A 24,550-nucleotide genomic window follows, 5' to 3' on the forward strand; every position below is an offset into this window, starting at 1 on the left:
TTCATATGATTTCTTTAGTACACAGCAACCACTGCAGCAACGAAGTCAAAACTTCGGTTAAATTTTTGTTCGAATGGAGTGCGGTTTTGTGGTAGGGAAGAATCAAAGATTCGAATCGGGTTGGATTTAGATACTATTTTTTTTGTTTGTTTTGTTTTTGTTTAACGGCAACAACGACCAACGCCACATTCTAATTACTTTTGTATACATACGCGATAAATCAGAAAATATAATTTGATCTGATTAGAGTGTGATCGTGAGGTGGTGGAGGAAATCTCCAACCAAATGCGGAGAATCAGTTTTTGTCGTGTGGAAAATTTAAATCGAAGTTGACCTTTACATTAGAGGCTCTATAGAGAGCTAGCTACACACCTAACAATATTGTGTATCTGTGAATTGACGAAACAATCAACAAATTTGCATTTGCAAATAACTTTTTTTTTTTTTTTGGTTTTTGTTTTTGAGAGTGAAACACTTGAGAACAGAACCCGCTACTGCCGCCGCCACCGGAGACTCTCGCAAATACACGAGTAAAATAGCGGCGTGCGCGGCAATGCTATATTATTTGCGGCAAAAGAGGTATCCGAGACGGGATCACTTGACGCAGATTACGTAAAAGCTAAAAAAGAGAAAAAAATTCATTATGCAAATAAACTGCACTAATAAATAAATTAAAAAAAAAAAAAAAAACAAATAAAAAGAAAAATTTCCAGACTCTCCGTTAAAAGTTTACGCTTTATTTTGTGGAATTTATTTTGTTATCTTACTTTTTCAATTCAAGAAGACCCTGTGTGTGTTTGGCCCTGATATTCTGAGGGAATCAGGGAACAACAACAAAAACAAAAATTAAATTATGCATTGTTTACATTGCATTGCTGTTCGGTGAGTGTATGCTCTCTGTGCGAGTACGAGAGTGGTTTGTTGTTGTTGAGTGGATATCATGTTTTATTGGATGCCTTGTACCTATATACCTTTTAGCTACTTTGTTTGTTAAAGATATAGGAAATTTGTGTTGCTTTTATTGTTGATGGTCTATTCTAGTGACTTACCATATTCTTTCCAAAAAAAAAATACACACTTCAGTAAAGTGCTAAAGAACTTTAAAGAATAGACGTCTCTATGGCTTCCTTAGGTCAATCACTGTAAGATAAGTTGAAGAGCAAGTAGCTTAATGTGTAGAAGCTGCGACTACGACGCACTATAGACTACTTGTTAAAGTAAACATTCAAATCATGCACCTTTTACGCATGTAAGCATGCAACTGTCGGAGGGGAATATTTACATATTCAATGAGAATGCACAGGCACACGTGTGACAATGACAATCATGAGCGGTGCATAGAAGCATTTCACGGCCTTTATAGATCATTTTCAATTTCAACATTTGTGAAACTGCTATTTTTAACCAAAAAATGGCAGAAATGCAATTTTTCTTGAATTTAAAAAAATATTCAGAGAAAATTTGTAATTTGAAGTCAATCAATTTTAAAATTGAATGAGTCGAAATAAAATTTGTGTACCAAAATATTCATCTCTAAACAATTCGCTACAGTATAAGTCAATTATTCTCAAGAAAAAATGGTACCTAATTAGATTTCCGCAAAAACAAATTTTAATTCTGCAATGAAGCGTAACGAAAAATTTTACGTTGTAAACAATAAACTACGTTAAACTGCACTCGAGTCTTGGAGAATTTCTGGCGCTCCCTTGTTCTATTTCTATTAAGAGATAAGTCTAAGATTCCGTCACCGTTATACTAGTTGAGAGTATTATTTTCTTAAATGTAGTGTCTAAAGAAACAGTTTCCACATGGAATGCATAGTGACTAGGGTGGAGTGAAAAAAAAGTTGTCTTATTTTTTGTTCTACATAGCCAGGATGGGTGCCATTTGGAACTTAAATAACGGCAAAAAAGTTTCAGATCGATCAAAGAAGTTTTAGAGGGTTCACAAGTCACTTGAAAAAAATTAAAACACCATAGAGGTTAATTTATGGAGTTTTTTGAGTTTTTACTGTTTTACTCAGTTTTTTTTGATTCGAAAAACATGTACATTATTATTTATTGTTCAATTTTCATTAAAAAATTGCGATTTTATGGACTTAAGGCCCTTACTGCAAGAATCCATGGGCGGCGAGCACTCCCAACCCCCATGATCCAGCCACGTAAAAACAAAAAATAAAGAAATTTCTTAGACAAAAATAGTTTTGATTTTTTGTTAATTTCTCGAAAATGACAAGATGTTTTTGGATGCGGTTTTCTATTTTTCTTTAAAAACAAATAATAGCATCGAATTTTTAACTTAAGTAGTACTTATATTTACATAAAATTTTGAAAAAAATTAGTTTGAAATTTTTTTTTCAAAATTTTGATTTCGAAAATTAATTTTTCAAAAACATTTTTGTAAAAGACGAGGTTTTTGGCTTTACAAGAAGGTATAGCACGTTATTGTAAGTATAACCGTTGATTTTTAATATTTTTTGTTTCAAATTAAATAATTTCTTTTTTAAATTGCCCGTCCCCACTAAACGAAGGGGATTAGACCCTCCTCCCATACGATTTTTTTCTTGTCTCGACCGAACCTACACGCTCTAACTTTTTGGCACATTGCTCCATCTCTTTTGAAAATTGCTCCCAGTACATTACTTCCAACAAGCATGTAAATTTTAAAGGGCGTTGTGAACCCTCAAGATATATTTTGATCGGGCTGAGATTTGGTATGCTCTTTTTTGATGACTAATGGCACCCGTCCCTGGTATGTAGAAGAAGAAAAAAAAAAAAAAAGTGCAGTTTCACTCCACCCTAATAGTGACATCCCGTAGAGCCTTAAGGTTGCCACGCTTTAAAGTTGATTTTTTGAGTTTTTTTTTCGAATATGCCATCTTTATATGGTAAGTGTAAAAAAATATTATGTCATTCTTGAAATTTAAGTAGGGTAAACAGAAGTGAGTTTAGAAAAAGGTCAAAATGCTATTTTCTTTCATGCTGATTTTAGGTTAATTATTTCTCAAACATCGAATTTCACTGTTTTGATTTTTAAAACATCCACATCTCGAGTTGTAGATTTTTTACATTTTGTTTACATGTGTGACTTTCATACATATATTTACAATATCTATCATTTCCAATATCAATTTTGTTACTATAGGTCGTTTCAAATCAAAAGTCCTGACTCAGAGTTTATTTTCTCCCTTCCAATAAAATTGAGAACAAATAAACAAAAAACTCAATTTTATTGGCTCATTGCGACAAATCAACTCAAAAATAACAACAAATCATGCTTGTTTGAATGAAAGAAATGCTAGAGAAAAAAATAAGCAAACGAAAAATCTGAATTTGTTTATTAATGATTTCTATGGTGACGACTCCAAAATAATTGATAAATAAAAATAAGATATTTACTGCCCAATTATACAAATGAAAAGATGTGAATAGAATTTTAAGTTATGAATTGCTATCATATAAACTGGACATTTCAGGTCTATCTTCACCTAGTCCTATAATAATATCTTCGGCAAAGTTATCCCAACTGCGTTCAAATGATAAATAATTAAATAATTGTATGTTTTTTTTTATTGTCCGCGGATATGGAGTGATGCAAGCCCGGGAGACTTGCCTCCTCTTTCTGAGGCTAACCCAGTGAATCTCACAGACGGATCAATTAATTAAAATAGGGATATCAAGAACTGTTCTTCGTTATTTTATCGTAATTTTAGATAAAGTTCAGCTGCCTCATAAATGCTTCCTTCCAGTAAGCGAATGAGTTTTTTTTATTTTTGCTCAATTTTCCATGGGACTTTTGATTTGAAACGACCTATATCACATTTTGTTAAGAAAATAGCTTTATGACATTTTCCTAAATATTGTTTTTCAAAATAAATAATTATGCATAAAACTCCTTAAAATATTGAGGCTTTCATGTAAAAATTCATGAACAAATAGTTTTATTTTGTAGGAAATTTGATAAGAACTAAAAAAATAAATAAAATTTGTTTTGAAATAGGAAGAACATTTTTGTTTAATAGTTAAGAACTCTAAAGGCCAGAGATCAGAAATAAATCTCAACCTTTTGAAAAGTTCTTAAATAACACTTATTTGATGCCATTTTCAATAAAGGTAATAAAATAAACTTTATTTTTAAAAAAAGAAAAATTTCGGTCAATGTATTTTTTTATGTTTCGGTCAACCAGTGAGATTGATTTATCGCTGAGAGAAAAAAATAAATCTCATCTGCAAATTAATCAATTAGAACATCGGTCTATTGAAATATTCGAAATTGCATTGGTCGTCCCAGCGACTCAACTCACAGTGGAAAGGACATTTTTCATCTTAATATTTTATTTTAAGCGAAAAGAGGTATTATCTTGGGTGAAAAAACTTTGAGAGTCTATTATTAGTTGAACTTAATACATAAACTAAGAAAAAACATCCTTTTCATATTTATATTTGCAAAATAAAGACATTTTTGACATATTCGACATTTTCCTTTGAATTAACCATTTTTGATTTATTTTCTGCAAAAACGGTTAAAGGTTAACCTTTTCCATTTATTTTTTTGTAAAAATCTCAACCTTTGAGAGATATTTTAAAAAATAAAAAATAAATCTCAACCGACAACCTTTATTTTTGATTTTTAAAAATAAATCTCAAACCTTAACCGAAACCTATTTAAAGTAAAGTGGTAACTCTCAGAGAGAAACTAGTTAAAAATAAAGGTTGACTGTTATTTCTGATCTCTGTTAAAGGCCATTTAATTAATTGTAAAACAATTTTTAGACAAACATTTAATCGTTAGAGCGTTTTTTTTATTAAGAGCCAATTTTTCAATCTTCTAATAAACATTCAGTTAACTGTTCGACGAATAAAGTTATTAGGCTCATAAACAATCAGATAAAAACATTAAATTTTTCAATCAAGAATAATTTATTCTACAGAATAACAAAAAAAAATTGTCAAATTCAAAAATATTTAAAATTAAACGTCATTTTTTCTCATGATTGTTTTTGTTTTCTTGTGTTCCACTGTATTTTTTTCAAAATTCTTTCAAAACAGCTTTGCCAACTGACACAATATTTTTGTTGAGATTATTCCTTAGAATAATTTTTATTCGTCTCGGAAAGAAGCAGATATTTTTTTCTTAGGAATAAGCTATATCTGCCTGTTGAAAAATTGATTTTTTCTCTATCCTTAGGAATAAGTACTAACTGACTGTTTAACTGACTATTGAAAAATTGGCCCTAAGTAAAAAAAAAAAATAATTTCTTACAAAATCAATTCTCCCAAAAGAAAATTTTGTTCGAATACATAAAAACAAATATTCAAAAAATTCACTGGCTCGTTTTCAAAAAATTGAATTTTAGAAAAAAAAGTCAGTTTTATTTTTTAACCAAAATTTCTTTCTTTTTTTTTTTTTTGGTTTATGGATCACTTAAACTTTTACTCACAAAAATGTTCGTTGAAACCGCTTTAATCTTTTTAGAGGTAGTCAGACATCAAGAAAAAGTTTTTGGTTAAGCTTAAATAATTTTTTTTTTTTAGTAGAACCTTATTTGTCCACATTGATTAAAATCGTTGAAGCTGTTTTTGAAAAAGCATTTTTTTTGGTCATATGACAAGTACAGTTCAATTTGTTCAATTAGGGAATTACCCAAAACTTTTAACTACCAAGTTTGATCCAAATCGCTTCAGTGGTGAAGACTGTAGCTCGCGATACTCAGGCAGACTGTGAGACACAGACAGATAGGCAGAATTGCGAGACCCACATTTTTTTCGTACTCTCTATAATTGTAATGTCATGTTTGATTGTTATTATCAGTTCCATTATTTTACGAATCCTAAACTTGCCCTATACTGCCGTGCTAAGCAAAAAGGGTGCATATCCATTTTTGTAGTTTTGAGATAAATGAATTTTAGTGTTTCTGGATTTCGCACCCTTAAATGAATTATTTTTCAAAATTTTAAAAAATGATATAATTCTTTTAAAAAAGTGTATTATTTTATGGCATTCATGATTTTATTGTTGTGTATTTTAAGAGAAAATGGACATTACGCCCTTTTTGCTTACTAAAACACATAAGATGTGCAATGCCGTGCTAAGCAAAAAGGGCGCATATCCACTTTTGTAGTTTTTATTAAATTGAATTTTATTGTTTCTGGTTTTTGCACCTTTAAATTAAACATTTTTAAAAATTTTAAAAGAATATGGAGAAACCTACACCCTTTTTTAATAAGTAAAACACATAAAGGGTGCAAATGTGCTCTTTTGGATAAATGAAAAGATTCGGGAAAATTGCCATAATTTTGTATTTAACTTAATCCAATAAAATAAAAAATGTTTCATTACATTTCATAAGCAAAAATAGACACTAATTCATAATTAAAAAAAATAAGATAACATAAAAAAAGAAAAACAAACAAAAAAAACACCAAAAATAATAATTCAACATGAAACATACTAAGTAATTTATTAGAAATGGTTTAGCATTTTACTAAATAGTTTAAATTTTAGTTTAATCTCAGTCATTTTCCAAACAAAACGGGAAGTGTTTTCCAGATATTAAGCCAGTTTTCTGGTAAAATCTGGCTTATTTTTTAAATAAGATCTGTTTTTCTGGTTGACGAGATACCTCGGGGAATTTGTTTCGCGACAGGCATTTTGATCCCATATTTTATGACATTTGCTTTCAGAAAACTTAATTCGGCATTACGCACATAATACTTTCTATATTTTTTTTATCAAACAAAGAGATTGCCACAACAAATTTTTCGGGAAATTCGTGACAAATTTTTAAAAAACTCCTGACAGTTCATTGTTATTACAATTTTTTTATGATCCCACAGCTTGACATTTCTAAAAAATATTTTTATGACACAGAATTTACACAATTGTCAAGTGGTCATTTACAAAATTGAAATAGGTACCTGATGGTAAAAAGATTCGGCCGACATAAATATTATTATATTTTATCGTTTATTTTACTTACATTAAATCCAAAAAAAATATTCAAAGTTACTTCTGAAATAACGAAAACTACTTTTTAAATGGTTTTATTTATATCCTTTTTTTTTTTTAAGATTGTTGAAGTCGTTTTTTTTTTGATAATATTTTGTGTGTAGAAATTTTCAAAATTTTTCAAAAACGAATTAATCTACATATTTAAACAAAATTTTAGCCGTTTTGAAAAATTTGATTTTCAAAAAAAAAAAAATAAAAATTGAAATTAAAAAAAAAAATCCGAAATTAATATTTTTGAAAATTTTTCTTAATTCTTAAATTAAATTAATATTTTTGAAAATTTTTCTTAATTCTTAAATTAAAGTTACGTATTTTAAGTAAAAAGGCGTATGAACCAAAAAAGTTGTGAGATACTAAGTAAAAATGGACTCATACGCAAAGAATTATGACTTATGTGCCTTTTTTGCTTTGTAAATGGTTCATACGCCCTTTTTGCTTAGTATCATGATAGAAAATGGATATGCGCCCTTTTTCATTTGCGGTTTTGGGCTATTTCAAGTTGGAAATGCGATTTTTTTATCTCGCCAAAAAATAAAGTGCTGCTTAACGTTTTCAAATATGCCACAAACTCATTTTTTGATTTTTGGCTCATACGCCCTTTTTGCTTAGCACGGCAGTATAGTCCTTATATATGTATATATTATATATGGAAGCAAGTCCTTGAAGATGATAATGATAAATGAAGGCCACTGTCTGTATGAATTACCATTTTTCCAAGGACTTCTTGTTGCAACTATTCAACAATCGCACCAAGAAATCGCAAACAATTTAGACTAATTTTAGTTATTTAATCTTAGTTTATTAACATATTTTGAGTTTGATAAATTACCATTACTTCACCATCTAGACATTAGAAAGGTAAATTGTTCTTAGATTCCAGATCAAAACAATTCATGAATAATTTTGCATAAGTTTTTTGTACTAATTTTTCAATTTTTAATAGATTAATTAATTTGATTTAAGATGGGTGTGGGTTCTATAGAGTCTGACAGATTGTATGCAAATTAAACAAGAACAAATTTTATAATTGCAAAGATGTGGGATGATATAACTGCTTTGAGGACAAGCTGAACGAAAGACTAGAAGGAACCCTTAAATCATTTAGTTGCAATTTGGTATTGCTTCAAACTACCCCAAGTAAATTCCTTTGAAAAAATGTGGACTAGTTGAGCGACATAATTAAAAGCAACATGCGAATAGTGTGTAGAAAGGCAATTAGTCACAAATGTTAATAGTAAATACAACAGAAAACAATAATGGGAATGTCATAGTATTCGGTGTATAAAAAAAGTTTTGAATAAAAACTACTTTTTCAATTCTTGCATTTTAATTAGGTAGAAATAATCTTACAAAAATTTCGAAAATGTATATTTGCTAACAATGCAAAATTAAAAAGGTTTTGATATCAAACAGACAAACATAATAATTATATTCAGAAAAATTGATGAAGGTATAATAGATCTTCACGAACACGTTAAAGAATTTAAAAAGTTGAATGTCAAGTATTGTTCCATATTTATTGGATCATTTTCATAGAATGATTCATCATCAATCTAAACAATGATATAATAAGCATATACCTACAAGAACTTTGAACTTGTTTTCATATCTACAGCTACTTACCTGTCTTTATTCTTTTGATGACAATAAAAATAAAGAACAGGAATAAAAAAAATATCTAACAAAAGAAAAAATTAAATGTTTTATCTCCATAACTATGTATGTATGTAATACATATTTATTTTATCAATTCATAAATCAAATATTATTCTCACAACATCTATATAAGTAAGACAGCAAATTGAAGGTAGGTACGTCAAGAATCCGGTTAGTTAAGCAACTTTATTTACAGGTGGCTCCATCCACCACTTAACTAAACATATTGCGAGTATTTAAAAAAAAAGTCACAAGGTTAGGACGATCGAAGTGCATAGTTGGGTATATGTCAAAATGTTTTACTACTCTCAGCAGATCTACATATTTGTTAGAATTTTTTTATTCAATTATTAAACAAATGTTCACCTATTATATCAAATTATAGATGACAGTTGTTTTTATACAGTGCGGATCAGTTGGTTTGATACATTCAAAAATAACACGGTGTTACAAAAATGAGGTTTTAAAATATACGCGGGCGGAGACCTATCAGGTTTTGTAGAGCTAGTCGCACTGAATACGAAACGGTATTTGAAAATCCCCTAACACCCCCAAAATCTGGAGTTACGGGCAAAAAACGGTTTTTTGGACCTTCACCCATTGAAAAAATTCTAGCTTCGACAATTTTTTACCCATTTTCGACTTTTTTACAGTTTCTGATAGAAGATAAATATACTTTTTTAACAATGTATAAAACATGTAACTCGGTTAAACCACTTAGAATTTATAAGATGTCAAAGTTCAAAAATTCAATTTTTTTTGTCATTTGCCCAACTTCGGCATCAATTTAAAGTATATGTTTTCAAAACAACATGCTATTTAAAAAATATATTCTAAAACTATATCTATTTCCCAATTGATCGATGTATTTTTTATGAAAATCACTTCAAAATTGGGTTAGAAAAAATTTTTTTTTGATTTCAACCCAGATACAGAAATTCGAACTTTTAGGTATAGAACAAAAATGTTGTTTCGGCACGTAATAGGATAAGTTGGACGCCAGGATTTGATAAAGGGTTTTAGTAGAGGAGCTCAATACAAACATTTTTTTTCTTTAAGAGGGGGGTCTATCTCCCCCCGTTTAGGTGGGAGGGGCATTTTTCTAAAAAAAAATTATCAAAATAAAAAAAAATTATTAAAAAACAACGGCAACACTTACAGTAATAAATGATACCATTTCCAAAAGGCAAAATTGTGCATTTGATTCTAATTTTTAATTCAATATAATATTACCAATAGTTTTTGAAATAATCGATTTCAAAGTTAAAAATAGGGGAAAAAAAATTTTTGAAAACTCATTTTATACTATTTTTGTCCAGACTGTGAATTTTAGTAAATAAATTACTTTAACAGAAAACTGCCTCAATTAATTCCTTATCGAACAGTGAAAACTATATGTTTCTATGTCTTCTAGTTTTTGAGAAAATTGAAAAATAAAAACAAATAAGAACAAAAAATATTTTGAAAAAAGAAAAATCTGATAAAATAATTTTTCAATTTACTCAAAAACTAGAAGACATAGAAACATATAGTTTTCACTGCTCTTTAAGGAATTAATTGAGGCAGTTTTCTGTTAAAGTAATTTATTTACTAAAATTCACAGTCTGGACAAAAATAGTATAAAATGAGTTTTCAAAAATTTTTTTTCCCCTATTTTTAACTTTGAAATCGATTATTTCAAAAACTATTGGTAATATTATATTGAATTAAAAATTAGAATCAAATGCACAATTTTGCCTTTTGGAAATGGTATCATTTATTACTGTAAGTGTTGCCGTTGTTTTTTAATATTTTTTTTTTATTTTGATAATTTTTTTTTAGAAAAATGCCCCTCCCACCTAAACGGGGGGAGATAGACCCCCCTCTTAAAGAAAAAAAATGTTTGTATTGAGCTCCTCTACAAAAACCCTTTATCAAATCCTGGCGTCCAACTTATCCTATTACGTGCCGAAACAACATTTTTGTTCTATACCTAAAAGTTCGAATTTCTGTATCTGGGTTGAAATCGAAAAAAAATTTTTTCTAACCCAATTTTGAAGTGATTTTCATAAAAAATACATCGATCAATTGGGAAATAGATATAGTTTTAGAATATATTTTTTAAATAGCATGTTGTTTTGAAAACATATACTTTAAATTGATGCCGAAGTTGGGCAAATGACAAAAAAAATTGAATTTTTGAACTTTGACATCTTATAAATTCTAAGTGGTTTAACCGAGTTACATGTTTTATACATTGTTAAAAAGGTATATTTATCTTCTATCAGAAACTGTAAAAAAATCGAAAATGGGTAAAAAATTGTCGAAGCTAGAATTTTTTCAATGGGTGAAGGTCCAAAAAACCGTTTTTTGCCCGTAACTCCAGATTTTGGGGGTGTTAGGGGATTTTCAAATACCGTTTCGTATTCAGTGCGACTAGCTCTACAAAACCTGATAGGTCTCCGCCCGCGTATATTTTGAGTGTTACACCGTGTAATTTTATTTACAGCTTTATATTTTGATTTAAACTATCACTTTTAAATGGTTCTCATTTTTACATAAAGGCATTTGATGAAATATTGAGGCAAGACAAAAAGTACAAAAAATTAATAAATTCATAAAAATTATTGTTAAAGGGTGCTTTTTTGATGAAGATAGTAAGTCACAAAAAAGCATAATAGTAATTATTTTTTTTAACGTTATTTTAGAGGTTATAAAATTTTGTGAACATTTTTGAGCTTTTTAAAAACAAGAACAACATTTCAGTCGAAGCGTTTTTGTATATTCGTGATTAAAAATTAAACTTTTTTGAGGTTTTTTTCTTTTTAGTTATAAATTCTTTGCCGATGGGTACAAAGGGGTTAAGTCATAAATGATAGTTTGCAAGAAAATGCGAAGTTGAGCTAATCGATGAATTTTTAAGCATTGATTCTCTTATTTTTATAGGAAAGAGTTGTTCTAAATTTATGGGTGCTTTCATAATTGCATGGTTGCTTTGTTTACATGCGGTCATTTGCGATCAGACTAATGTCAGAAAAACTATTTGCGCATGTATTTTACTTTGAATTTATGAACACTTTTTCTGATTTGCGTCATTTTGACAAAATTTTTAAGTTGCAATTCAGCCTCTTCTCAAAAATTAGCAATATATTATCTTAATTCCATCCTTTAGAATTCGCAGCTATTTTTGTTATTTTGACTTTTACTTTGAATTTCCAATTAATATTTTGACAGAATTGAGAAATAAAGATAAGCTGTATCATCTTTTACGTCATGTTCCTTCTTTCTTCAAGTTAACATTCATTGCGCATGGGAATTTTTTCATTTGCACATTTGCGCCGCAAATATTTGCGTTTTACATTTATGAACACCTGACATTTTTCATTTGCATTAATGAACGCTTTGCATTCGTCAGACTTGCGCAACCATGCATTTATGAAAGCGCCCTATATTTTTGATACCAAATAAAAGAGAAAAAAGAGGTTATTCTTATTTCATCGAAATCCGAAAAGTGCAATTTTGTGACTTAACCCCTTTGTACCCGACGACAAAGAATTTTAGTAAATTTATTATCGAAATTAGAAAAAAATGCTACTCAGTAACGCATTTTTCTCATTAAAATGATGCCAAAGTAAAAACAAGTATGAAAAAAACCTTCATAAATGGTTTAAATTCTCAATGTTGCCGGAAAAACCGATTGGAGTTAAACAATTTTGAAGAAAATTACCTCAAATACTTTTCGACATAAAATTATCTCAGGCGGTGAGCGGTGACTATAGAACACCCTGTATAAGAATAACTTTTTATAGGGGTATTACATAAAGACTTTATAACTGTAGCTTTCTTTAGTGATTAAACTGTAAATTTTAAAACTTTCCGTAAAATAAAAAAAATTTTAAAAAAAGTTCACTGTGGCGTATGCGTAATATTTTGTTCTATATAAAAAAGTAAACAAATAGATAATAAAAAAAAGTAATGCACATAAGTAATAGAGTTCAGAAAATAATAATTTAGAGACTAAAATGAAGAACATACTAGCCAATTTTGTATAGCTCATAGATATGTAGGATCGGATGCGGTTGGATCGAATTTAAACATTACTCGAAACAAAACTGAAACTGTATTTTAAAGTCATGTAGGATCCAGAAGCATTTTTTTTTTTTTTTTTGCAAAACTTACCCGAATATTGAATCTAACAAAATCCGTTGCAAAAATTATTGTGTCCGCAGCATAGCATACATTTATGGGTATTTTGGATAGATCTTTAAATTTCATACTGGAGAAGTCATTATAACTTCCTAGTGGAAGTTATAATGCAATAACTTTGCATTTCTTTTAATTAACACACTGTTTAGACTTTGGGAGCATTAAGTGTTCTCTTTAAAAGAATTCTACTGAGCATTTTTCAGCAGAAATATACAGTATAAAAACTGCACCATGAAAAATTCAATTTAGGGGACAATTTTAACGAATAAGTGTACAAGTTTTTTATACTAGGTTCAACCTTTGGCAAATCAACTTCACCTTCTGAAATTCAAAAGATTGAACAACGCACCGCCAATATGGAGGCCCTGAGTTAGGGAAAGTGAAATTTAAAATGATACCTAATTAAAGTAAATCATTTAAAAGTTAGAGAATTTAATTTTCAGGAGATGAATTTGATTTGCAAAAGGTGGAATTTGATTTCAAAAGGGTAAATTAAATCTGTAATACCAATAAAGCGATGTCGTAAATCAACTGCACCGCACTGTTAAACATTCTAGTCTCTCCAAAAAAAAATGTCATAATGTCTGTTAATTTAAATCCGTAAATGGTAATAATCAAATTCTCCACTCCAAATTATTTCGTCACTGATATATCTTAATTGACAACAAAAAAAGCAACACAATTTTTCTAAGAAAATTGGAACACTAATAAAGCAATTTTCTGTCTCTCCAAATACAGCTGAATACAACAAAACAAAAATATACAAAAAGATAAATCACCTCGTCGCAATGATGATAGTCATGATATGATAAGATATGAAAAGATAAGATTAAAAAAAACCCATTCAGCAATATCTATACACACAACACAATAATGCGAGCGTTATTTCAATCATGCTGAAAATATTACCGTCAGTTGCAATTTACAGGGGGCGGATATCATCAGCAGCAGCAGAAGTAGCAGAAGCAAAAGTGTTGGAATTTAAAGGGAATACTGCGAGTTTAGTGTTCTTCTTTTCAAAGTGCCATCTTCGTTGTCGTCACGTTCGTCCGTCGTCATCATCGTCAACATTTCGATAGAAAAAAAAAATAAATTCAAATGTTCACTCGGGCTTATAGCAATGTTCCCCATCTAGACATTAACTATTGCTTTGCTAGCAAAAACAAAAAATAAAACACAACACAAAAGAAGGAGGAAATATGAGATTACCAAAGCCAAACGAAAAAGTGTCAATTTTCATTTATTTTTTATTATATTTCTGCAACATATTCAGCCGCCAATGCATAGGTCAGCAATGGACGAGTCAAGACAGTGGCGATGGTGCTTACAATAATGTTAGCTGTATTGCTCACGACACCAAATATACATGCGATTGCCGAAATACAAATGAGGTAAGTTCAGAATAATTTTTAAGTACATCTATAAGTATGTATTGTTCATAGATTGTAGATATTACAGTAGAAACTGGTTAAATGCGCGTAGTTTGTGGACAAATTCCGTTTTCGTTTAAATTCACATTATATACAAGTTTACAGAAATTGTCTAATTTATGTTTTGCAACTCTCAAAAGAAGTAGGTACTCCGCATTAAGGAATTCAGCTACTTGTGGGTACTGTAGCCTGTATCGTATACAGGGTGATTCAGGAGCAATGTGCCAAAAAGCTAGAGCGTGTAGGTTGGGTCGAGACAAGAAGAAAATCGTATGTGAGGGGGTCTATTCCCCCTCGTTTAGCGGGGAGGGGCAGTTTAAAAAAAATTGACTTAATTTGGAAAAAATATTATTACAAATCAACGACTATTACTTCCTACAATATGGTGTATACCTTTTTGTAAAGCCAAAAACCTAGTTTTTTATAAATATTTTAAATCAACAAATTTTATTGCATAGTTTTTAAAAAATTAATTTTCAAAGTTAAAATTATGAAGAAAAAAAATGTCAAACTATTTTTTTTTTTCAAAATTTTATGTAATTAAGTACTAATTTAGTTTTTAAAATTCGATGCTCTTATTTATATAGTTTTTAAATAAAAACAGAAAACTGGATCCAAAAATATCTTGTCATTTTCGAGAAATTAACAAAAAACCAATACTACTTTTTTCTAAGAAACCATTTTATTTTTTGTTTTTACGTGGCTGGACTTGTAGATAAATTAATTTATAAATCACTAACCATTCGTCTACTATTTTTTAAACATTCAGTCTTAAATGAGGATACAACAAAGTGACACAGTATTGGATTTACCCTTATGATCCCGATGGTTGCTTGTTATATCAGTTTTAATTCTAGCGTGAGTTTTGGCTAACATTTACGCTTCTGTTATCTGGTATAATATAAACATATTCCACACCACTACACGTAAATCGGTGCCTTTTTCGCTTGTGGTCATTATGCGATGTTATTAAATGTGAAGCTCTTGAAAGCTTCTAACGATTTTGATCAACTGTAGCGTAAAATAAAGTCCTACTTTTGAAAAAAAATAGCATTTCTTAGACCGTTATTAACGGTGCCTGCAATAGAACCTTTTTCTTGATGTACATTTTTGTACAAAAAGTTTTTAGTTATCTTAATATCAAAATAAATAAAAAAATTAAAAAAAAAATATTTTTTTTAAAAATCAATTTCTTGAAACATATTAATGAATGTTTTGGAAATTTTGTTTTAATGCTTTTTTTTGAAAAATGTTTGAAAATTTTTAAATTAAAAAAAACTTTAAAAAACGTCTCTAAAACGAAAAAAAACTGATATGGTTTTTTCAAGATCAAATTTGCAAGATTTGTGCAGCGACATCTGTTTTAAAAATGAAGGGAACTAATTTCGTCGGCTTACTTGGTGATTCAAATTATGGTTTTAAAAAATTAAGGTTAAAAAAAATCATGTGTGCAATTCACACGTGGTAGAAGTGAAACCTTAAAAAATCATTTTTCTTGATAAAATAGAAAAAATCTACATATTTTTATTCTATCACCTTCAAATCCATGTTTTTTATATCACAACCTATATAAATTTTATATTATCTGAAAGCTTAAAAGTCTTAGCTTAAAATATATATATCGATCAGGTCTATGAGACATCTACAGAAAGAGCTAGAATTTTTTGAATTCGATCAGTTTCCATAAAAAAAAACGAGAAAACACGTATTTTTATCTTCTCACGCTATTAAATGCATTTTTTCCCTAACAACCTATACAAAATTTAATACAATCTAAAAGCTTATTGTCTAAGCTATCTATATCGATCAGACCTATGAGACATCTACAAAAAGAGCTAGAATTTTTTAAACTCGATGAAATTTCATAAAAAAAGCAAAAAAAAAAATATTTTTATGTTCTCATGCTATTAAATCAATTTTTTTGTTTGACAACCTATAAAAAATTTTATACCATGTGAAAGCTTATTGTTTCACCTTGTATATAGATGCATAAATCTTATTTCAAAGATGTCTACAAGAGAAGTTAGAATTTTTTAAAGTCAACCATGTCGAATTTCCACACTGAGATTACGGTACTTCCTACATTGGTAGCTGGTCATCGCCAACAGATCTCCACAGTTGTTTTGAGGTATTTTTAAATTTTTCAATTTAAGATTGTGTAACTTGTAGAGCACGTATAGTTATGTGCGATATATCAAATAACAGGTTATGTTATCAGCATGCGTATTAAAGTTAAATCAAATTTGTATGTGCACTAGATCAAAAGATATAACGTGTGTTGGAAAAGAACATCTTTTTACCGTTATCTCTGGAAATAAAAAATTGCATGATGAACAAAATTTTTATTGCAATTGCTAAACCAAATTTTTGAATTAAAGAAATTCAATGAATTTTTTTTTTAATTCTTCGAATTTCTTAAAATTTCGACTGTAAATTTGCCTTTTAATAGCTACTTCAACTACACCAATTTTGTGGGAACGTTTTTTCTACGGTAAAAAAATGAATGACTGACTTTATTAAAGTTAATGTAACAATTTAAGTTCAAATAGTCAAAATTATAAGAAATTGCAAGAATATTTATATATTTTTTTTTAAATTTTTTTGTTAGCAAAAACATTTTTTTAATGCAATTTTCTTCAATCTCAATAAAAAATTTGTTTTCCATAGACTTTTTATTTATTTCCAAAACAAGAAAATTTTTAATACAGAATTTTTTTCAGTTTGAATGAAAATTTATTTTGTAACGTTTTATGTGCAGTAAATGATACTCTTACGTTCGATAATGAAGGTCGAAACCAAGTTAAATATTCATTTCACCAATCTACATAATCGATATCTACAGAATCGAAATGGTACTTCCTCCAAAATCAAGTAAGACCAAATTTGCCTAACCTTAAGACTTGTGACGTAACCATTTCTTTCGTTTTTAATGAAAAGAACTCAATTTGTTTACCTCAATGGCATTAAGGGATAGAACATTTCTTGTCAATTGCGTTCAACACTATGTTAATTCTCTAAAGCGCACTCTTTAAACGGTAACCACTGTGCTTGTTATAAAAAAAAATTCAAACACACTCTATCTACCGTTATTATTTAATTTTGTTTAACTTTTCTTTTTCTAAAAACGAATAAAATTAAATATTTGTCGAGTGACTAAAGTTAGCCTTCATGAAGATACCAGAGATTATGAAACCTAAATCAAATAAGTTCTTCCGTGGGAAATACACTTACGACGAAAAAATATATAGGGTTGCCCATACGAACTTGTGGCTTATGAAAAGTAAACATAAAGTCCGTATGTCTGTTTATGCAAGCGTATACAAATATTGTCGAGATTATAAGTTGTGTCTTTTAAGATGGACTCATAACCTCTCAAGTCTTAAAATCAGTCTCTCTTTTCGACAAATGAATAAGAGAGAGAGAGAGAAGTGTTATTCAGTTAATTGGCAAAAGTGCAGAATAATTGGCGTGAAACCGTACAATATGAGTATTTATGTACATTCTATGCGGCGAGAAATAATTTAATTTAATTTTCAACGCTGATTTTATATTTGCCTTTTATTTTTTGTATTATTACTATTATTTATATGCTGACAGTCTGTGACAGGAAGTATGATACACTTGGGGTATTTACACTACTGGGACTACTGACTTGATGCTGTGAATGACTGTGGGATAATAGTTACATCCGAATGTTTTTGAGGTGCACATTTTAGGGATGAATATTTATATATTTCAACAAGCTTTTGAGGTCATTGTTTATAGGTAGCCAAGTCTAGAGCAATAAATTATATTATAAAAAAAAAAAAATAAAATACAATAGTGAAACGGTTCTAAACGTGATTTGAGTTTCATGTGAGGAATTCCAGTTGGGTATTAAACTTTGCAATCATAGCAAAAATACAAGGGATGTCGAGGGGTTCAACAGACTGAAAACTAAAACCATAAGTGCAAATAGTTTTATTTTTATATTTTTAGAAGTATTACTTTTATAATAGGTGCCACTTATGTGAACAAAATGTGTTTGTGTCAGGAGCGGATGAAGAATTTCACTCAGAGGCGAGTGAATTTTTGAAAGCTTTTCGCATATCGTCAGAAAAATTAGGTTTGAAAAATTAATTAGCTTTATAAATGGTCATTAGGGTGGGTCAAAAAAATCGAAATTCTTTCTATCGAATTTCTTTATATATTCTTGTAGGAAATTGAACGCTCTACGAAAAAGTCCTCATACACTTTTTTCGTTTATCTAACCGTTTAATAGATATTTGAGGTCCAAAAATCTTTAAAAATTCGTTTTTTTTTTTTTTAAGTGTGTAACAAATGGAAAAATTATAATATAATCAAACGCGCGACATATTCTTGTAGGAAAGAGATTGTTTCACAAAAAAGGTCTTATTAACTTTTTTCATTTATCTGACCATTCTATAGATAATCGAGGTCAAAGTTTAAAAAATTATGAAAACATTTTTTACTTTTCAAAATTTTCTAATTGACTGAAAATTCATTATTTTCAAATAAGCAAGATGTATTCTTGTAGGGGCTTAAACGTTCTACAAAGAAGTCCTTGGCATCAAATTAATTGATTTAACCGTTTAGAAGATATTCTAATCCAAACCAATGCCCACTGATTTCAATAGTTTTCTTATGACTTTATTGAATTGACTGTACATGATTGCATCTCTCCTATTACGAATATGTTCTTCACATGCGATTGCAAATTAATTTTTTTTTAAATGGGCTCCTTTTCAAAACAACAAATAATTCTTGGTGTCGACTTTGGTAGACAACTATTTGTAAAAGGTTTCCTAAGGTGAGCATTAAACAAGATTTACATATTTAAATATTATAATAATTCTATAAGACTTTCACATATAAATAAGTTGTTAAATGACATAGCTAACCACTAGTAAATTATATCTTCAGACACTGGCTTTAGATTCAAACGTTTTAACGTTCTATGTTCTATATCCATACTAACTATAGATTTTAACTCTTGTGCCTAGCCGTGAGAAATGAAAACGCGAAAACGCAAAATAATAACAATGAATCACGATTTCTAACCGACCTTGAGCAATTTATTAGCAATTATAAAATAATTGAAGAATTCATTTAACAGTGTTATAATAATGTTATTAACACTTGTATAACTTTTTAATTAGTATATGTTTGGCACTAGAAGTGTGAGTAAATTATTAAAGACACGCTTTTGGTGTACATTCATTTCTGAAAGTCATAAAAGTTAATTAAATTGCATTTAAACTAGAAAATATAAAAATAAAATTAGGTAACGTTTATTTATACGAAATGCTATTTGATATTGAAAATGAAGCATAAAGAAATAATTTATACATGCGTGTTAATATTTGAAGCTTGTTAGTTAATATACCAAAAAAAAACTGATAAAGCTATTCGAAAAAAAAAAAACTAACACTTCGTCGCCCTAGTATTGAAGTGCCGTATACGCTAAATTGCACTTTTTGAACTAGGTAGGTATGCAGTCTTATGTTTTCGAGGTTGCTCTTTTCAAATCTGTTATCCGTTTCTTTGACGTTACGTGTATGAATAAAAGAAACTTCTGATTTTCATGGCGTATACGGCAAACTCATTTTGGACAAAAATTTAAATATTTTGAAAACTAAACGAATTTTAGATGCCCAATAACATGTATATAAAAGATACATTTTAACTATACATATCGCACCCTCAGTGCAAAAGAGCGATAAGTCAAAAAATGACATTTTTGAGATAATGATGAGGAAATGTTGCTTTTTAAATTATCTTTCTTTTGAAGGGCTTGTTGTTAACGTAAACGAAAAATTCGAAAGATTATGACTGTTTTTATCCAATTCCTTCTATATTTTAAGTCAAACTCTTTCCTAATTTAAACAATTTTAAAAAATAAATTTATTAAAACTACAAAATAAACATAATGGTTCTTGTAATAGAGCTTTCACATTATGGAAATTGCTGTCCCATGGAAAGTTATAGGGGAAAGTTTAGAGTCAGTATGTATTTTGCAGAAGCGTTTTCTCGAAATGAACTTTTTTGAGTTCTCGCTCTTTTGCACTGAGGGTGCGATATGTATATCATACTAAAAAATCAAAAATGATAGCGGTTAGTTCTTTCGTAATAATCTTCCGAACATTTAAATGCGATTTCCCAGAAAATGTTAAAAATGGCGTATACGTACCTACGGTGGCTATATTTCTGGAAGCGAAACCCGGGACAGATAAAAAAATTCGTTGGATCGTTTTAAAAATATTGATTTTTCAAAAAAAAAATTTTAATTTTTTTAAATGAGTTTTCATAATTTTTCCTCATTTTGATATCAAGATATCCTAAACGATTTTATGGGAGCATTTTTGTTGAAATCATTTAAGTCATTTACGAAATCAGAAATCAAGCAAATGGTTTTATAATAATATCTGTTAATAACTTCTAAAAAAATATTTTTTTAATCAAAATCGGAAGAGCTGTTTTTTTTAACATTTTAATTTATTTTAAACGATTTTGAAATTGTATGATCTTTAACACAACTTTTAACATGTTATTAGAAGTTTTGAAACATATCTGGCTTCTTTACTCTTCCATATGCTGTTCTTTATTCGAAAACATTTTACCTGATGTAGAAACCTGACAAACAGAAGCTGGAATTAAATAATTGCCGAACATTAAAAAAAAAAAAAAACTAAAGCCTAGTCTAGAACCGAAACGAAATCGTAAATGAAAATTTTGCTTTTCGTTGCACAATACGCAGCTTAGGTAACGAAATTCTTACCTGTGCTAGAGTGTATGGAGAGTTTTCAATCGTTTGTCACTCCTTTTTATTTGTCCAGGCAATTTTTCTTGCAGCAAAAATTTTTTGACTTAGAAAAATTTTCGTTTTGCTTCAGCAGCGTACTAGGCTTAATGCTTTATTCGAAAAATTAGAAAAATTTTAATTTTCAGCCACAATTTTCTTGTTTTCCGTACAGAGTATTTAAATTTATTGAATACAAAAATCAGATATTTTGCAAATACGGGACAATCACGGGACAAATAACAAAATACGGGACACTTGTACTTGTACTTAAATAAAAACCCGGGTAAACTAGGGCGACGATTTGTTTGGCGAAACCGTATTTCTCGGCAAAGTTAGGCTAGTAAGCACTGCAAAAGTAAAGTGACAATTAGTCAACTTATAATGCCCCTGTGTTTTTAATTGTAAATTGTGATTTTAATAAGATCCAAAAATAAGTTATATACCTAATCTACACTTATACATATATTCAAATCATGTCGTAATTGATACTATTAGTATAAACCATTGAATATTTTTCAAATAAAAGTAAGTTTGAAAAATTTTAGCACAGTTTGTCGAATTTTCACTTTCAAAATTTGAGCACATCCCATTTGAATCTTTGAAATGTCAGTAGGTACCTATGTAATATCAACAATGCCACAATGGTAAACTTATGAATGACAGCAATAAAAAATCATGGTTTCAAATTCATTTTTCAATAGACGAAAATGTTTTATTTTATTCAATATTACCCCTGCACTTTATTATGACAATGATACTAAAAAACCGTGTACCTATTATCTTTTCTTACTATAAAAAAATTTACGATGTTTCTCAAGAAACAGTAACAATGCCAAATAATATGCAAGACTGGGTCGCATGTTCATACTCTTATAGTAAAAATTGCTTAGAATGTTAAAGCATGAAAGAATAGTTTTATTTTATTTGAAATGAAATATTAAAGGAAATGTAGAAAAAAAAATTAAAACATCTTTTTGAACCCTTTCCATCTAAGTATGTCATTTAAATTGTTTATAAAAAAGGTACCTATGTTTTGTTTTGTTTTTTTTGAAAATTTTTGGATACCTAATTTTTTTAATAGTTTTCTATAAATAATTTTTTTTTTACAAAATCTTAATCTTAAAATCTTTTCAGAAATAAAAATTGAAATATTTTAAAAAGAATTCAAAAATTGATTTTTTGAAAATTTAAATATTACCTATGGCACTCAAGCTCTTCTAGTTAAAAAATTTAGTTAGTTTAGTTAAGTCATTTAAAAATCAAGAAAAATTCATACTTTTTGAATTTTAACCAGTTAATTTTTTTAATTGGTGTTATATTTTTGCATCCACTGTGTTTTATAGTTCTTTGATTTCATCACTTACAAATTCTTACGAAACAAATCAGACTCTTTTCATCTTCAAATAAAAAAAATTAAAACTAACCACAACAATCTTCATCGTTTAAATTAATATTTACTCCTCCTTTTTTTTTATTTTTTCCAGTATATGACACTTCCACGCCTTGACGGATATGTTTATCAAATCGAAATATCAAACTGCAAGCATATGTATGTTCGGCCACATGCATTGGCCAATATACAAGGCCTTCGGACGGTCATCTTTAAAAAAGTTGAAAATCTAATTCTCACATCAAATGCTCTATCATTTCCAATACACACTAGCAATACACCATTATATGTTGAATTCAAAGAAGTGAGTAATGAAAATCATTTTTTCTTTTTTTAATTTAATTTTTTTGAATTTTGATTGAGTAAATAAAATGTAGGGACAAACGAATTATTGCACATTTCCTTCTTACTTGTTTGTGAATGATTTGTCACCGCATAATATCTCGTCGTTTTAATTGCCCTCAAGTCTTTTTTGATGATGGGTCTTCTTTCAACAAAATATATGACAACAATCTTGAAAATGTTTTATTGTTTTCTTTTTTTTTTTGTATCGTTTTTTTTTTTTAAGGTCAAGATTGAAATAATTGAATCACATGCAATCAATGGGAATATTGGAGAAATAACATTTATTAGTAGCACCATTGAATCAATAAGACCATTTGCCTTTACGACTTTGAAAGATCATTCGATCTTATTCAAAATGGACGGAGTTAAAATAAATAATATAGAACCTCAGGTAAAAAAGTTATTCAAAACTTTGAATTTCTAACCTTAAAAGTTGTGTACTTTCAAAGGCTCTTAAAAAATTCACTATCGATCAATTGGAAATTGTCAACAGTGAATTCCTGTCTGAGGTACCATCTAAAGTATTTTACGAACTAGAAGTTTTGACATTCCTGCGGATACAAAATGTCACCTTTAAAAAGGTCCACACGAGAGCATTTTCATTTAACGGTAAGTAATCCCTTTTATAACCTTCAAAACTATCTTTATTGATTTTTTCTTTCAAAATATCATTTTAGTTGTTAAAAAACTATCTGTGATAGGAAACAAGTTCGACCGAACCGAGAGTGAATGGATCACTGCTCAAGTTCGAGATAGGGTTTTGATCAAAGACAATAACTTTGGCACAACTAGCCATATCGCCTTCAAAGGTAAGTTCAAATCTTTGCTACCTGTGTGCATTTTTCAAACCCTACCATTTTACTTACTCCATTTCAGCAATCGAAGTATCCAAAGAAGTAGCTTTCCTCGAACGAGTCGAATTACAATTCATTAATAACATTGTTAAATTCAACAACGATCCTCAGGCTCTAGTCTTCAATGATAAAATACAATTACAAATAACCCACCTGCAGTATCATAATCAATTTCCATGCAAAGAATTGGATAAAACTCAGCCAAAATCGCCATTCTTTCGGACTTACTCCGAAAACATATACTTCCACACAAAGAACAATAACCAAAGTTTAACATTAAGTAAAATCATCGATGTGGATTGTAAGGAGAAATCCTATCTGCTGTATATAATTTTAGGCATAATAAGTTTAATATTAATTGTAATTGTAATAACAGCAATAATTGTAATGAGAATTGTAAAGAAGCGACGAAAACGTATGTTGGATGTTGTGTTACCTGAATCAAGAACTTATAAGGAAACACAGATAGTATACCAAATTGAAAATGCTGGCTTATTGAAGACTGATTTGTAACAACAACAAAACTATTAAATAAAAAAAATGCACAAAAACTTACCCAATAGGTAGATAAGATTCTAAAGCTTGATTAACAGTTAATATGGATTCGGAAAGAGCGAATCCTTTTGACAGCAGAGCATGATGATTTGTGAGTGTGTCTTCGATGGTTGATAGATCTTCGACTTCTTTGTCATCTAGAGATGGAAAATAAATTTTTTTATTTTTTATTTTTTTTTTAAAGAATAATAATAATTTGTGAATAAAACCAAAAGTACATAATATTGTATTTACTAAGATGCTATTTATACAAATTTAATAAATTAAAATGTTATAATTTATATTAAAATTAATATGTTTTTGCATGTGTATTATTATAATT

The 24,550-nt window shown here is 28.9% G+C and overlaps 2 protein-coding genes across 6 annotated transcripts in view; one reads left to right on the forward strand and one right to left on the reverse strand.

Annotated features, from left to right (window-relative positions):
- Nucleotides 1–24,366, forward strand: LOC129912282 (uncharacterized). 3 transcript variants are annotated; one of them, XM_055990480.1, is made up of 7 exons: nucleotides 1–882; nucleotides 13,591–14,243; nucleotides 22,569–22,778; nucleotides 23,043–23,210; nucleotides 23,269–23,428; nucleotides 23,497–23,628; nucleotides 23,696–24,366. In XM_055990480.1, the coding sequence occupies exons 2-7, from the start codon at nucleotides 14,052–14,054 to the stop codon at nucleotides 24,184–24,186; spliced, it is 1,353 nt and encodes a 450-aa protein (XP_055846455.1). In that variant the 5' UTR covers nucleotides 1–882; nucleotides 13,591–14,051; the 3' UTR covers nucleotides 24,187–24,366. The 3 variants fall into 3 exon arrangements, with proteins under 3 accessions (XP_055846455.1, XP_055846457.1, XP_055846456.1); XM_055990482.1 differs by having other exon boundaries at nucleotides 13,781–14,243; XM_055990481.1 differs by having other exon boundaries at nucleotides 22–91.
- LOC129912280 (E3 ubiquitin-protein ligase highwire) overlaps nucleotides 1–24,550 on the reverse strand; it is a 118,221-nt gene that overhangs the window by 76,461 nt on the left and 17,210 nt on the right. For all 3 annotated transcript variants that reach the window (XM_055990474.1, XM_055990476.1, XM_055990475.1), the window contains one exon: nucleotides 24,230–24,365. In XM_055990474.1, the coding sequence (XP_055846449.1) occupies nucleotides 24,230–24,365 (136 nt within the window). The remainder of the gene's footprint in view (nucleotides 1–24,229; nucleotides 24,366–24,550) is intronic.

This window comes from Episyrphus balteatus, chromosome 2 (assembly GCF_945859705.1).
Source record: "Episyrphus balteatus chromosome 2, idEpiBalt1.1, whole genome shotgun sequence".
Lineage (NCBI taxonomy): Eukaryota > Metazoa > Arthropoda > Insecta > Diptera > Syrphidae > Episyrphus > Episyrphus balteatus.